This window comes from Natator depressus, chromosome 5 (assembly GCF_965152275.1).
Source record: "Natator depressus isolate rNatDep1 chromosome 5, rNatDep2.hap1, whole genome shotgun sequence".
Lineage (NCBI taxonomy): Eukaryota > Metazoa > Chordata > Testudines > Cheloniidae > Natator > Natator depressus.
In genome coordinates, this window is record NC_134238.1 from 27,072,068 (window position 1) to 27,088,186 (window position 16,119).

A 16,119-nucleotide genomic window follows, 5' to 3' on the forward strand; every position below is an offset into this window, starting at 1 on the left:
AACAAGTTTATGTGTAACAGAAGTTACCTTTGGTTGCTCCGACGAACATAGTTATCGCCATCAATAGGTTTACGGTAAGTGGTAAGTGCTTCATTAAGTTGTTCTTCAATTAATTCAACATATTTTAAATTGTACTCCTAAAAAGGAAAATTAAAATATAGAGCCTATCACCTTGTTGATAATATGACGGTCAACAAATGTTTCTAGTATTTACAATATACTACCGTATTATGGAGAAACTATTTCTGACTATAATCAAGGTTGAGTTTTTCAGCTAGTGCAGTAATTACAGTACTTAGAGTACAGAATGAATTTTCTGAAAATTTACAGTGAATCTCCCCAACTACTTTAGGGGATAAAATTAATTAAAAAATGGATGCTAAGAAAATTAGCACCTGATATAGCACTTTCTCTCAAATAATCCTAAAAGGACAAGAGATAATTCAAGCTTTTAGTTTAAACACTGAAATCTTGTGTGTAGGCTATATTTGAATATTTTTTGTAGGATTAATGGAAAGACAGACCTATTTTAATAACTAATTTTCTCCATCAACAGAGGCTGAAGAATTATGGACCTACTATAGAGAATTCCAAGAACTGCCCTCTTTCAAAATGGCAGCCATCTCCAATGGCTCTCAGTGTACTGAAGCAAGAAGCTGCCCTCAGGTACCTATCTCTCCATTGTTGTCAGTGGGTCTGAGTGTTCCTGTTCACTTTCTAACAGAATAGTGTGTCAACATCTTCATTAGACCACCTAAGCTTCACTTTCTTTGGGAACCGTTAGAGCCAGTAGCCATCTGGAAAGAAGGCAATTCTTTGTGAAAGAAATTCTCTCTCCCAGAGAAGGTATTATGCACCACCTTCTGCTGACAACTCAGCAGACCCACCACTCTTCTAAAGCATCTAATCTGTCATGTAGTTGTGTACATTTGGGGAAAAGGGAACTGTTGCCAAATGTTGGAGGGTTTTTTTGTTAATTTTATATCATCAAAAATCTTATCAACATGCTCTTAATAAGACAAGACAGTATTCACACAATGGAGTGAAGAGTCCCTAATAACAGGATGTTTCACTAGAAAGACTCACAAACCCTTAATCATTGAAGCAATAGAATGTCCTGACATTAATATTGTACAACTGTGAACTCCTTCCAAGCTTCTAAATGACTATATTCACATCGTTCCCTCCTTTAAAAATAATTAGAATTACCTTTTGCCATTTTTCCATTTGTTTTGTTACATAACCTCTCTCATTTAGATAGGAAAACCCCTTTGGAATGGACAGAAATCTGTAAAGTAACAACAGACACTGAATAGTCCATCTCTAACAAACCACTCTGAGTATGAACGTAAGTTTTTCTGAAATGAAAAGATGCATGTAACACCTACCTTAGAAGCAAAAGCAACCCTTTGTCTCCAAGATGGGAGAGAGCAGGTTTCATCTGGATAAGGGCGTGAAGATTGGCCTAAAAGAGAAGAAAAACTTATTTTAAAATCCTGAATTTATGTAAGCCATTTAAATTAAAAAGACAACTATTTATTTAGAATAAGAAATATCTATATAGAAGCTCTGAGCACCTTTAAGAATGAAAATTACAATAGCAGTGATAACCACCCAGAAGCACGTGAAATTGAAAGTATATGACAGAGAGTAATCAACATCACAAAAATGTCCTACAATATATGCTAATATTCATTATATAGGCACTCTGTAGTAGGCAAATTAAAACACTCTGCAAAGTGTAATCATCAAAAAAGGAAATTTGATTTAATTTTTTTAAAGAAAGAAAATATAATTTTTCTACATACATTCTTAAGTTATTGCTGTAGACTAATGATGCTCACCTTATCTTCACATGCCTCATCTAAGATATCAAGTGCTTCAGAAGATATGGTTTTATTTTTATCATGCAGCTGGGTCACCAGTAATTCAATCCCCCAGTTACTAAAGAATTCTACATTGGCCCTCAACAATACTCGTAAATGTTTTGTTGCATATAACCTGCAGCTCTGCAAAAGGAAAAAAAAAATTTTGCAAGAGAATATACAGTAGTTAAATATTAAATGGATTTTTCATATTCAAAAGCAGTGCACTTCCATCAAAATGTTACACAGCAAATAAGTGCAGTTTACACATTGTTTTGCATGTGTTACTAGAATTACAACTGTCTACTTGTTTTTCTCTTACAGAAAGTGTGATGTAATTATTTTTTCCATGACCACAAGTTATCTGGTCAGGACAAGTCTCACCTGTCTCATCTGAAAGCCAATACCATCTAACAGTCCACTGTCTTTGGCACTGTGTAGAAAATTGTCAGTACAGTTATAAGTGCTGCCTTGTGAATTGCCAGCACTATTTCATACAGGGCAGCTTCTATGCTCTACCTGCAGCAATGATTTGAAAAATCTACTTTTCTCTGATGAGTGGGAAAGCTGGCCCTGGTACCTGAAGCGATTTATACTATCAATTTTTGAAGAATTTAAGATCTCTTACAATATGTTGCTTAAGTTGTGAAGATAACCTTCTAAATGTGAACAAATTCAGAAGCCAGACAACTCCAATACTTATGTTGCTACTTGCAGCTTTCCTAAGTAGCAGAGTGAAATGAACAAGACACTGTCCATTGCTGCTACAGTAGAACCTCAGAGTTACCAACACCAGAGTTACGAACTGACCGGTCAACCACACACCTCATTTGGAACCGGAAGTACACAACCAGACAACAGCACAGACCAAAAAAAGCAAATGCAGTACAGTACTGTGTTAAATGTAAATTACTAAAAAAAATAAAGGGAAAAAGTTTTAAAAAAAAATTTGACAAGATAAGGAAAGAGTTTCTGTGCTTGTTTTGTTTAAATTAAGATGGTTAAAAGCAGCATTTTTCTTCTACATATTAAAGTTTCCAAGCTGTATTAAGTCAATGTTCAATAGAAAACTTTTGAAAGAACCACCATAATGTTTTGCTGAGTTATGAACAACCTCCATTCCCAAGGTGTTCGTAACTGAGGTTCTACTGTACTCAGAACCCTGTGGGCAGCAATGAAAACTGGCAACTACCAAGTCAATTTCACTATTGCTACTGGGGAAAGCTCTGAGGAAAAGTGGAGCCAGGTAAGCTCAACCTAGGCTACAAACATTTGTTGTTTAGCTTAAGCTTATCCCTAGGAGAATTGTGGACTAACTTTTACATGCATTAAATAGCTAGTTAGCTGGCAATCAATTAATTTTAGACAAGAAGTCTAGTGAAGACAAGCCAAATGATGGTGTAGGATGAGGGTTCTGGGGAGAGCAAAAGCAGAACTACAAAAATTCCTTGATTATCTGGCTTTGCTCAACACAAGGGTAACCCCTGCCCTCCAAGTCTCCCCCTCCTCCCACACCACAAACTTAGACCTCATGGAGTTCCTCCCTACCTCACGGTGGGAGAAGCATGAAATCCAAGAGTTTCTATCATCACGATTTCTTTAAAGAATATGAATTCCAGTCCAAGGTCTTACTGTCCACTTTCAAACTGCCATCTTGACACAAACTTCCTAGTCCCCACTCTCAACCACCCACCTCCCTTACCCTCAACCTCTCACCTTCACATACAGAAATCCTTCAATATTTGCCAGCCTCAAAGAAATACAGGGCATTTATAGTAACTGTCTGACTTCCCCTCCCCTAACTCCCTCTTGGCACTGAATTTTGTCCTCTCCAGTCTACAGAAGAGCTGCTCTCACCAAGGTATATCACTGAGACACAAGGTGGGTGAAGTAATATCTTTTACTGGACCAACTTCTGTTGGGGAAAGAGACAAGCTTTCAAGTTGCACACAGCTTTTCTTCTGAAGAACAGCTCAAAAGTTTGTATCTTTTACCAACAGAAGTTGATCCAATAGAAGATATTACCTCACCCACCTTGTCTCGCTAACATCCTGGGACCAACATGGCTACAATACTGCAAACAAGGTATACAATGACTTTCTTGGGCAAGTCTCAACTTTATGTATCCTTTTTGACATCACTCAAATTGAATCACTCCACTGGTCCCTACTTGTCTACGATATCAAACCTAAACTTCTTGCTCTTTTCTTGAAGATCCAGTACGCTTCTTTCCTTAGCCTATATAATCCCACTCACCTCCTTCACTCCAGCAGTTCCAGTGTCAATGCCAATTTTTGTATCCTTCTCTCACTCTGCAATCACGCCTTCCCCTATGCATCTTTCTAAGATTTACTTCAATCAGCTAATGTGTTAAAACTTGTTTTCACTAGGATTTTAACATGCGTTAGCTAACATTAAAAATCCAACTTTCTCCTAGTGAAGACCAGGCCTTCCAGTTATTCCTCAAGAAGATAACTTGGCATTGGTTTATATTTGGTTCATGCATTTAAGAACATTTCCCCTCCACCATCAGCTCCCTCAAACCTGAGGGCTAGAAACTATTAAATAAAAGCTTAAATTCTCGAGTCCAATTAGGTGGCAAGGAATGGACTCTATGGCAAGTTGTGCAGTTAACAGTATCACAGAATACATGAGGCCCACGTTATATTTTAAAAAGTTTTCTGTGGTATGCTAGGAGAGTGTGTGTTACATAAGAAAGAAAAATGAAAGCCTGTTTTAATGAATGAACATATGACATTTTAAATTAACCAGTTTTAGCTTACTAAATTAAACAACAAAAGAAATAAAATGTTTAATAATAAATATTGACAAGCAGGGTGCTTGATTAATTACACTTACATCAGTAGATGCAGTTAAAATTTTGGAAAGGATCACTCTTGCTAACCCATCTCTGCTGTAATCCAAACTAGAAACTGTCAGTTTTAGTAAGTGATCTTGGTTCTTCAAGGAGCAGAGATTAAGAAGACTGAAAAAAGTTGAAAGAAAGTATTAGTTGGAATCCACTTTAAACTTTAGTATTTTATACATGTACACAATATATACACCACCTTGCTAATTTATTATTTTTACCATTCAACATAATGTGTTCAGTCAAAATTAAGGTAAGGACAAATGTTAATCTGATACTGGCTGCTTAAGAAACATTAGCATGATATTTGACAATACATGCTGCCTGCCTTTTTCTCATATTTCCAGTGCGTGGACAGGTTTCAGAGTGGTCTGGATGAAAGCTGGAGGCATGTAGGTAAGTATAGCGGTCAGTAGGTTTCCGGTATAGGGTGGTGTTTATGAGACCATCGCTTATTAGCACTGTAGTGTCTAGGAAGTGGACCTCTTGTGTGGACTAGTCCAGGCTGAGGTTGATGGTGTGGTGGAAATCATTGAAATCTTGGAGGAATTCCTCAAGGGTCTCCTTCCCATGGGTCCAGATGATGAAGATGTCATCAATGTAGCACAAGTAAAGTGCGGGGGGGTAAGGGGATGAGAGCTGAGGAAGCGTTGTTCTAAGTCAGCCATAATAATGTTGGCATACTTAGGGGCCATGCGGGTAACCGGAAACCTACTGACCGCTATACTTAGCTACATGCCTCCAGCTTTCATCCAGACCAAATCACACGATCCATTGTCTATAGCCAAGCTCTAAGATACAACCGCATTTGCCCCAATCCCTCAGACAGAGACAAACACCTACAGAATCTCTATCAAGCATTCTTAAAACGGCAATACCCACCTGGTGAAGTGAAGAAACAGATTGACAGAGCCAGAAGGGAACCGAGAAGTCACCTACTACAAGACAGGCCCAACAAGAAAGTAACAGGACACCACTAACCATCACCTACAGTCCCCAACTAAAACCTCTCCAACGCATCATCAAGGATCTACAACCTATCCTGAAGGACGATCCCTCACTCTCACAGACCTTGGGAGACAGGCCAGTCCTCGCTTACAGACAGCCTCCCAACCTGAAGCAAATACTCACCAGCAACTACACACCACCCCAGGAACCAAACCCTGCTGCAAACCCTGGTGCCAACTCTGTCCACATATCTATTCAAGAGACATCATCATAGGACCTAACCACATCAGCCACACCATCAACGGCTCATTCACCTGCATATCTACCAATGTGATATATGCCATCATGTGCCAGCAATGCGCCTCTGCCATGTACACTGGCCAAACCAGACAGTCTCCATGCAAAAGAATAAATGGATACAAATCTGACATCAGGAATCATAACGTTCAAAAACCAGTAGGAGAATACTTCAATCTCTCTGGTCACTCAGTAACAGACCTAAAAGTGACAATTCTTCAACAAAAATCTTCAAAAACAGACTCCAACGTGAAGCTGCAGAACTGGAACCAATTTGCAAACTGGATACCATCAGTTTAGGCCTGAATAGAGACTGGGAGTGGTTGGGTCATTACAAAACCTAAACTTAATTTCCCCAATACTAATTTCTCCCTATTATTACTCACACATTCTTGTCAACTGTCTGTAATGGGCCACTCTCATACCACTTCAAAAGTTATTTTGCCTCCCTTGGTATCCTGCTGTTAATTGATTTATCTCGTTAGACTGACCTCACACTTGGTAAAGCAACCCCCATCCTTTCATGTATTTATACCTGCTCCTGTATTTTCACTCCATGCACTTGTTGAAGTGGGTTCTAACCCATGAAAGCTTATGCCCAAATAAATTTGTCAGTCTCTAAGGTGCCACAAGGACTCCTCATTATTTTTAGTGTGTAGACAGAAACAGTCTCCCTGATGCAGTCACCAAGATGTTTCTGTCAGTCAGACATGCATGGAAAAAAAGGCCATTCTATAAAATCCATCTGTATTACAGGGCTTTTTCCGAAAAGGTTGGAGAACCCAGTGAGAATTGGGAGGTTTTTCGTTTTGTTGGACATAGATCTTTATTTACTATTTTCAGTTTTTATACGGATTGTACATGTTACCCACAGCATATTACAAACTGAAGTAAATACAAACACTCACCACTGAAACACATTGCATTTTTCAAGCATTTTCACTCCATGAGGGTGACAGGAGAGTGTACCAAAAAACAGAAAGTAGTGCTGACTAAGGGTGCTTAGTAACCCATTGTTCTGAAGACTGCGTTCTGGTTTCATTCCAGAGGAAGAGTTGAGCCAATGCACAATATCTTTTACCAATTCCTCCAGATAGCCTTGTCCATCCTACCCAAAAGAAGTAAAAAGATATTTTCATTTATTACTGGTAATGAACAGCTTTAGTTGGTTTATGTTTACTAATATGTATTGATTTAAATTTTTCAGAATGCACTTACATCAAGATGATAAAATAAAAATGTTGACTAGCGCAAACAGTTTAACTACGTGAAAAAAGCTAAAGGCAAATATAAAAAGACTGTTCGGTTTCAGGGGGAGCTCTGTACCAATTTTGACATATGAAGTATGACAGTTATGAAAAGTCCCCTGAGTAAAGGCAAAGTAAAATATTTCAGTATAGTTGAAGGAAAGGAATATGAGCATGATAATAGGGATACATCTCTGGTATTGAACAAGAGGCCAGGGAACATCCCACAAAACCCATTTCTACTTTAAAAAACATCACAAAACAAAAAACCCACTCCTTTTTAATAAACAAATCCCCACAGTACTGAGGCACTTCTATATCTGCTGGCCAAGGTGCCACAGGATTCTAATTAGATTTGCCAAGATGGTCTTTTTAAATTTTAAAACCCTAAAGTCTTCTTGCAAAGCTCATTACTAAAATTAAGATTTTGCTTGTCTAGCACAGAGAACTGTCATTTTTTCTTATATCTTGTAGCTGAAATCATTTCTCACCTCTTCAGATTCAAGAAGAAATTCAGTAAACTGGCAACCCACAACAGTGAGTTGCTTAGACCTGGCATAATCCAGATCCAGGTTGGCATACAACTTACTGCTAGGCTTGTAAAAATACAGCAGTCGTCGGACAAACCTAATTAAGATTAAAATGAGAAGAATTAATTGATTACCCTAAAAAATTCTTACTGTGCTGCAAGAAATAATTTATATGAACATGTGGTCATGAAAGGGATATTTTGTATGTGAGGAGTTAGGGTGATGGGTAGCAAGTAGATTTATCCCCAAATTACTAAAACTGTAGTCTGCAGAAACAAAGATCAGGCAGCCCAAATAACAATTATATCAAGAGAACAATTTCAGAGATGTGACCATGTGAAGAGTCACAAAAGTTCTTTCTATGCCTTTTGGGAATGCCACAATATAAGACAAACAAAAAATTCAAGTTATCAAGAGGAACTTTTTTTTTTTTTACACAGTGAACAACAAAAGCAGGCAATAAAACAAGTTAATTCAATTATAATCTCTTCTGTAACATTTCTCCTGTGGAAAATTTAGAGATTACTCCCATCTGTCTGTTTATAAGAGTGACCCACTTCCTGTATTAAACTACTCTTCTCTTTGCAGATTTTTAAAAAAATTAATGTGTCCTGGTATTTGTTATGTATTCCTAAGAGAAGTCAGACCACATAGTGGCTAGTATGTGTTTGTCTTCAAGAAAAATACATGCCTTCTAGGAATGTCACCCCATATTTTCCCAAAGTGATACTTCTTGTTTTGACAGTTTAAACAGATCTCGGGCATTACTAATGATCAAATATGAAGCCCTATAAGTGTCTCAGTGCAAAGCTACACTGATTCAGGTGGAATCAATTCAGGATTGCAGCAGTAGGGCCCTAAGTTTGTAATTAAAATAATATTAATATTTTCCATAAATCACTAGTCATATTTAGTATAAGAGAACACAGAATGCCTTTTAAGGGGTATCTATGACTCTCTCTACAAATTTAGTATAAGAGAACACAGAATGCTTTTTAAGGGGTATCTATGACTCTACTGATTTTTTTTTTATTGTTGTTACAGCAGGAATGAGAGAACAGGCCTCTGTCCAAGTCTGACTGACAAAACACAGGGCAGAGAAATTCCTGAGGAGTCCCCTCCAGGCTGTTTTATATTTTCACACAACAACCAACCTACAATGAGAGCATGTGAGCGAACATAAGTCATAATTAAACATTCTTATGGATTATGTTTATGTGCATCTCTCAAAGATTAAGTAAGGCTAGCAATAACTTGAACACCACAATTATGATTTAATCATTTTTAAGAGCCATTTTGATTACTTTAATAGTCATAAGATTTTCACAACATACATTAGACTAAATGCACTAACACACAGCACAACTTGTGTATTTATACAATGGAGAACATAAAGCCTGAAGAAAAAAAAAAAAGTGTTTTGGTGTCAACAACTTTTGAGAATGATCCAGTTAACAGTTCATAGCTCTGAGTCATCCAAGACTGCAGAGGGTTTTTTTTTTTTTTTTTTTTAAATCTATGTTAATTGCAACCAAGAGTTAGAGTAAAAGCATGGAGATAGCTGTTTGCAATTCTGCAAGTGCAGAAATAAGTTTTATAGTAAAAAAGTGTCCTCGCTTTTCACAACTTATTGAGCATTAAAAAAATCACTCATCCACTGAACAATGACTGAATATAGTACAATGTAGGAAACAGTTACACAGAATAGTAGACATTCCTTTGAAAAGAGTATTATTACAAATTACTGAATCTGGAAAATACTCCTGTATCACGTATTACCAGTTAGCAATTACTTTTGTATTGTGTGTGTATGAAAGGGTCACGAGGAAAGAGGAATACAGTTAGATTGTGGCCATTATGATTATCATGACACCACCACTCAGGTTTAGAACAGAATGTAAAGGGTAGCAATCCATTTTTACATTTACATTACAAAGTAGACTGATTATTTTTACTAAAAGAAATTAAGAGGTCAAGGTGTAGTCCTTAAGGTTGTATCTTAGCAGAAGGTTTTCCTCATAAGTCTACAGAAAAATATCTTGTCATGGCAGCAAAATGAGGAAAACTAAAAGATTGTTTATTCAGATCAATGTCTAAGGTCTACATTATGAGTGACATCCCAAAGATATTTACTAACACCTGAAGCTGGGAGTAGAAGTGAGAAAAATGCCCTTGTTCCAAAGATTACAAATGCAGATGAAAAGCATTGCACTTAGTGTTAGAGTTTTTAGTTCTTAAAAAAACACCTACATTTGATTTCAAATTGTTGCCCCCCCCCCTTTTTTTTTTTTTTTTTTAAATCTTCACCCTTTTGTTTTATTTTTTGGTACCAGCTGAGTGACCAGGTTTGCTTTACTCAGGAATGTTTCTCAAAATGTTGCCACCAAACACTAAATTGAAGAAATAGTGAAAATATAATCTTTTGAGGTTTAAAATGTAATGAAGAGTGTTTGGCTATTTGATATCCTCCTGTTTTAGGGGATAAATATATTAAAAATATTTGCACAGAAAATAACTCTTAGCATACATAAATGGCTCCTTATATTTAAGCTTTACAACTTAATTGCCTAAATTTCATCTTCACAGCAAATATACAGAGTAGAATTTAGAAATGTTGCATTTCCAAGGAATAGCTGATTGAAATATTTCAAATTCCCCCCCCCCACCCACACAGGAAGTTTAAATAAGTTTTACATACCTGTGCAACTGTTCATCTTTATAGTTCCTTAGATTTACATTTGGCCACTAGAAAAAGAGCAGATATGGCATTATGTAAGACTTGTACATCACTCTTGGGTTATTCAGTAAAATTTCTTCCCTTCTATATGGACACATATGCTTCAGTTACTATTTTAAAATTTCTCATTAGTTATTCTCTTTGTGCGTGAAAGAATCTAAAGAAACCTCTGAAGAATGATTTCATTCCAGTAACAATTAAAGTGTCATCACATCTTTATTTTCTTTCAATTAGCTTCACAGTTGAACATAGTTACTCACTCATGGTTCTGGCTGTTTATAAATATAAAACTAATGGTTATCAAGTCTGGAAACATTTTTTAAAAATTTATGTATTTATTTATTTTTTATGGAAAAGCCCATTTTCTCTTTGGTGAGGAGTTGGGGTTGAGAGGAGTGGGCCATTTGTGTCTGTCTACAAAATTCCAGTAAATAAAATTTCAAAATATTGAAAACCAAGTCTGCTTATTTTTCTTATCTATAAATAAACAGCAACTTTAAAAACAGGCATTTTAGAGGAACACGGGCTACGTGAATTGTTTGTATTAATCAAAATTAATAAGTTTGAATAAATTCAATATTTTGATACTGCACCTATTAAACAGTATTTTAATAAGAATTTCTCTGCTCCCCAGTTGATGTTTATAAGGATCTTTTGGCCAGGCCCATGAACACCACAAAGCATGCCTGAGCCCACCCCACCTTGAACCACCACTTCCCCTTTGTGCTCATTCTTTCCTGTTGTCTCTTCACTGTCATCTGTACTTTTATTGTTACAAATAAACACCCTCTTGCAAGGTCTTCGGGAAAAAAAACACACACATGAATACCATCCCTCCTGCCTAGGCAAGGCATGAGAGCAATATCATCATGCTAATACACGAGAAATAGGGCAACAGATTATGTAGTGAGTATCACTTTTCATTAAGTTTGAACAGCACAAAGTTAACAGCTAACAAAAAAATAAAGAAAAAAAATTCTAATCTTTCAGTTACAGCAATCCTATGAATGATCTGTAATACTAGCAGTAAAAAATCATCAGATAAATGTGATTTTTAAAGTCAACAGTGCACAGCTGTCTATTCTATTTCCCTGTCACTCCCTCCTCATTAGCATTAAATAGAATTTAACATTAGTGTTAAGGAGAATACTTTATTTTAGCAAAGCATTTCATGGTGCTGCATGATCATTTGAATAGTTCTGAATACGAGCAATGTCACTGACATAAATATCTGAGACCCTTCGCCTAAGGGTAATGGATAATTGTTAATGTGAATTTGAAGAATGGTATTTAGGTGGGGAGTTGCAGGGATATGTGCTAAATTGGGTTTTTATTAATAATCTAAAATGGGTAAATACCAAATAATTCATATTTGAGGTACTAACTTAAGAACACCAGTGAATACTGAGAGATAATAAAACGGCATCTAAACAGGTTAAAATACAAGCAGAAAACAAAACGGGATTTCATTTTGGAGGATCTGAAGCGTCATCCTTTGAAACATTTAAAATTTAGTTTGACAAAGCACTAAAAAAATATATTGTATGGAAAATCCTCCATTGGCAGGAAAATAAACCAGATGGCTTAGCAGTTTTTTATTATCTAATTTCTCCAATTTTAGGAGGAGAAACCTTAGTGGTCTACCAAATGCAATTCTTGTTTTTCAATTCAGAATAAGAAAATTGAATAGAAAAACTAGAAGTCATTTTGAAAAGCAGAAATACCAGAGTATACAAACACTCCTGGTGAAAAAAACCAAACAGGAACCTACTTCTATTAGAAGATTTCAGAAGTGTCTACTTATAGCTCTCTTAATACTACAAACTTTAAGCTCACATAAGAAATAAGCCAAATTATTTTTTCAATCTATTTCATAAAACCACTATTATGAATTTTCTTTGCTCACCTTCAGTATGGTCCCTATCAGATTCCAATTCCACTCAAGGTTCTCTTTATGATGAAGTACTTGACTATCTCTAAGATTCATTACAAGTGCTTCTTCTGTATCCTAGAATATTAGAAAAGAAGTGAAAATAGGAAGTTTCTTTGCTGCAAACTACCCTAACATAAAAATGCTTATGATCAAATCTACAATCGTTTAATGAACTGTTGTTGATTATATTGCAACTGTACTAATGCCTGACAAACAGCATTCTACATCAAACAAGGTTACGCTATCAGCAGTGAAATAAGCATTATAAAGTCTAAACCTCAAATTAATTTATACTACATTTTTGAAACTGAAGATAAATTCCAATGAAAAGCATTTCCTCCTTTTTTGCAAAAACCTATCATGTGTGTATACAACTCAAACTGCAGCATTCTGGTGCCGCAACGACAGTCTAAAAGTGAAACTGACTAAAAACTAGTCTTGAAATTAAGGAGAACTAGTTTAGTTTCATTGCCAAAGCTTAGAAAAAGTAGCCTGTTGCATCTTAGCAGTAGGTTTGCAAAGTAGCAGACAGCATAAAAAGCGAAAAGTAAATTAGATTTTCAGAATGCCTTCTAGTTCTGAAAGTCAAATATGTTCATTTTTATTAGAGTTAAAAATTTCATTTGCGAAAGAGGCAATTACATTTATTTTATTAAAGTTAGAAGCAAACCTCACAATATCCCTTAAATGGTCTAGCTGCTGAAGAGAAAGTGCATAAAGGATCGTGGGTTAACAAAAAAAAAACCCCAAACAGAAATCGTGATATTAAAAAAAAAAAAAAATCAGCATTTCTGGAGAATGGTTTAAAAAAATCACAACATAAATTAACGTCAGTCTCTGAAATTTAACATTAAGCTTACTAACAGTTAAATGGTTAATCAAGATACCTTTAAAACAAAGATATCTTTCTGCACACGGTATTGATCCCTTTTTTGGTGTGTTGAGATTGCCTTCTGAACAATATGATCTAAATGGAGGCTGTAAGGTTTAGGTCCTCGTTTCTTCATCTCATGAAAGCGTTTTAAGCAATTAAGCGCTGCGCTGGCTCGTCTAGTAGGGAAAAATATTGATATTTATCACTGTTTAACTGATTTTATTACAATAAACACAGGCCACCATTGCTAAGTCTTGTATTAGATAAGCCTGGGTCAACCAAGACGTTGTCAATGAAAAAATCACATTCTGAATTCAAATAGGATGAGTAAAATTACTGTCGTCTTATAATTCTAGAAGGAGCAAGTTCCAACATATTTATACGCTCCAATCTTGTACCTTCAGTGAGAAATTAGTTTTGAGAATCTTAGCGATAGGAAACCAGGGGAAACCAGGACATAGGCCATTCAGGAGTTAAACTAGCATCAGACATCAAATAGCTTATGAAATCAGATATTCATCATAAACTTTAACACTGAACTATAGAGACATACCACTTGCCTAGAGATAAGACCTAATGGTGTGCATTAATTACAAGTTTACAAATGCTTGAAAAAGGATGGTTTGGAAGGAGTGAGTGAGTGAGTGTTTAAAAAGTACAGCAATCCTATGAATACCAGCACTTGTAGATATGGCTGTAATACTTGGATATACACTGTTCCCTACTTGGGAGATATTTTCATGTACCTTTTTTTTTAAAAAACAACTTTTAATACATGTGTTATTTGATGGATAACTACACTCACAACTTGTAACTTTGGAACTCCTAGATCAAGACAATGCAAACAGGTCAGGGTCCCCAGATATAACAGATGCAATATCAGTAAGCCCTGGTCTACACTGGGACTTTAGGTTGAATTTAGCAGCATTAAATCGATGTAAACCTGCACCCGTCCACACGATGAAGCCCTTCATTTCGACTTAAAGGGCTCTTAAAATCGATTTCCTTACTCCACCCCGACAAGTGGATTAGCGCTTAAATCGGCCCTGCCGGGTCGAATTTGCGGTACTGTGGACACAATTCGACGGTATTGGCCTCTGGGAGCTATCCCAGAGTGCTCCATTGTGACCGCTCTGGACAACACTCTCAACTCAGATGCACTGGCCAGGTAGACAGGAAAAAGCCCGCGAACTTTTGAATCTCATTTCCTGTTTGGCCAGCATGACAAGCTGCAGGTGACCATGCAGAGCTCATCAGCAGAGGTGACCATGATAGAGTCCCAGAATCGCAAAAGAGCTCCAGCATGGACTGAATGGGAGGTACGGGATCTGATCGCTGTATGGGGAGAGGAATCCGTGCTATCAGAACTCCGTTCCAGTTTTCGAAATGCCAAAGCCTTTGTCAAAATCTCCCAGGGCATGAAGGACAGAGGCCATAACAGGGACCCGAAGCAGTGCCGCGTGAAACTTAAGGAGCTGAGGCAAGCCTACCAGAAAACCAGAGAGGCAAACGGCCGCTCCGGGTCAGAGCCCCAAACATGCCGCTTCTATGATGAGCTGCATGCCATTTTAGGGGGTTCAGCCACCACTACCCCAGCCGTGTTGTTTGACTCCTTCAATGGAGATGGAGGCAACACGGAAGCAGTTTTGGGGACGAAGAAGAAGATGATGATGAGGAGGAGGTTGTAGATAGCTCACTGCAAGCAAGCGGAGAAACCGGTTTTCCTGACAGCCAGGAACTGTTTCTCACCCTGGACCTGGAGCCAGTACCCACCGAACCCACCCAAGGCTGCCTCCTGGACCCGGCAGGCGGAGAAGGGACCTCCGGTGAGTGTACCTTTTAAAATACTATACACGGTTTAAAAGCAAGCATGTGAAAGGATTAATTTGCCCTGGCATTCGCGACTCTCCTGGATGTACTCCCAAAGCCTTTGCAAAAGGTTTCTGGGGAGGGCAGCCTTATTGCGTCCTCCATGGTAGGACACTTTACCACTCCAGGCCAGTAACACGTACTCGGGAATCATTGTACAACAAAGCATTGCAGTGTATGTTTGCTGGCGTTCAAACAACATCCGTTCTTTATCTCTCTGTGTTATCCTCAGGAGAGTGAGATATCATTCATGGTCACCTGGTTGAAATAGGGTGCCTTTCTTCAGGGGACACTCAGAGGTGCCCGTTCCTGCTGGGCTGTTTGTCTGTGGTTGAACAGAAATGTTCCCTGCTGTTAGCCACGGGGAGGGTTAGGGTTGAGGGGGTAGCCACGCGGTGGGGGGAGGCAAAATGCGACCCTGTAACGAAAGCACATGTGCTATGTATGTAATGTTAACAGCAAGGTTTACCCTGAAAGAGTGTAGCCACTTCTTTATAAAATGTGTCTTTTTAAATACCGCTGTCCCTTTTTTTTCCTCCACCAGCTGCATGTGTTTCAATGATCACAGGATCTTCTCCTTCCCAGAGGCTAGTGAAGATTAGAAAGAAAAAAAAAAACGCACTCGTGATGAAATGTTCTCTGAGCTCATGCTGTCCTCCCACACTGACAGAGCACAGACGAATGCGTGGAGGCAAATAATGTCAGAGTGCAGGAAAGCACAAAATGACCGGGAGGAGAGGTGGCGGGCTGAAGAGAGTAAGTGGCGGGCTGAAGAGAGGGCTGAAGCTCAAATGTGGCGGCAGCGTGATGAGAGGAGGCAGGATTCAATGCTGAGGCTGCTGGAGGATCAAACTAATGCGATCCAGCGTACGGTTGAGCTGCAGGAAAGGCAGCAGGAGCACAGACGGCCGCTACAGCCCCCGTGTAACCAACCGCCCTTCTCCCCAAGT

General features: G+C 37.8%; 1 protein-coding gene across 1 annotated transcript in view; it reads right to left on the minus strand.

Moving 5' to 3' along the window:
• RICTOR (RPTOR independent companion of MTOR complex 2) overlaps positions 1 to 16,119 on the minus strand; it is a 173,487-nt gene that overhangs the window by 39,239 nt on the left and 118,129 nt on the right. Inside the window, exons 17-26 of the mRNA XM_074952498.1 lie at positions 13,314 to 13,476; positions 12,400 to 12,501; positions 10,455 to 10,501; positions 7,718 to 7,853; positions 6,888 to 7,087; positions 4,725 to 4,851; positions 1,845 to 2,009; positions 1,389 to 1,465; positions 1,210 to 1,288; positions 28 to 137 (exon numbers count right to left, since the gene is read on the minus strand). Coding sequence (XP_074808599.1) covers positions 28 to 137; positions 1,210 to 1,288; positions 1,389 to 1,465; positions 1,845 to 2,009; positions 4,725 to 4,851; positions 6,888 to 7,087; positions 7,718 to 7,853; positions 10,455 to 10,501; positions 12,400 to 12,501; positions 13,314 to 13,476 — 1,206 coding nt within the window. The remainder of the gene's footprint in view (positions 1 to 27; positions 138 to 1,209; positions 1,289 to 1,388; positions 1,466 to 1,844; positions 2,010 to 4,724; positions 4,852 to 6,887; positions 7,088 to 7,717; positions 7,854 to 10,454; positions 10,502 to 12,399; positions 12,502 to 13,313; positions 13,477 to 16,119) is intronic.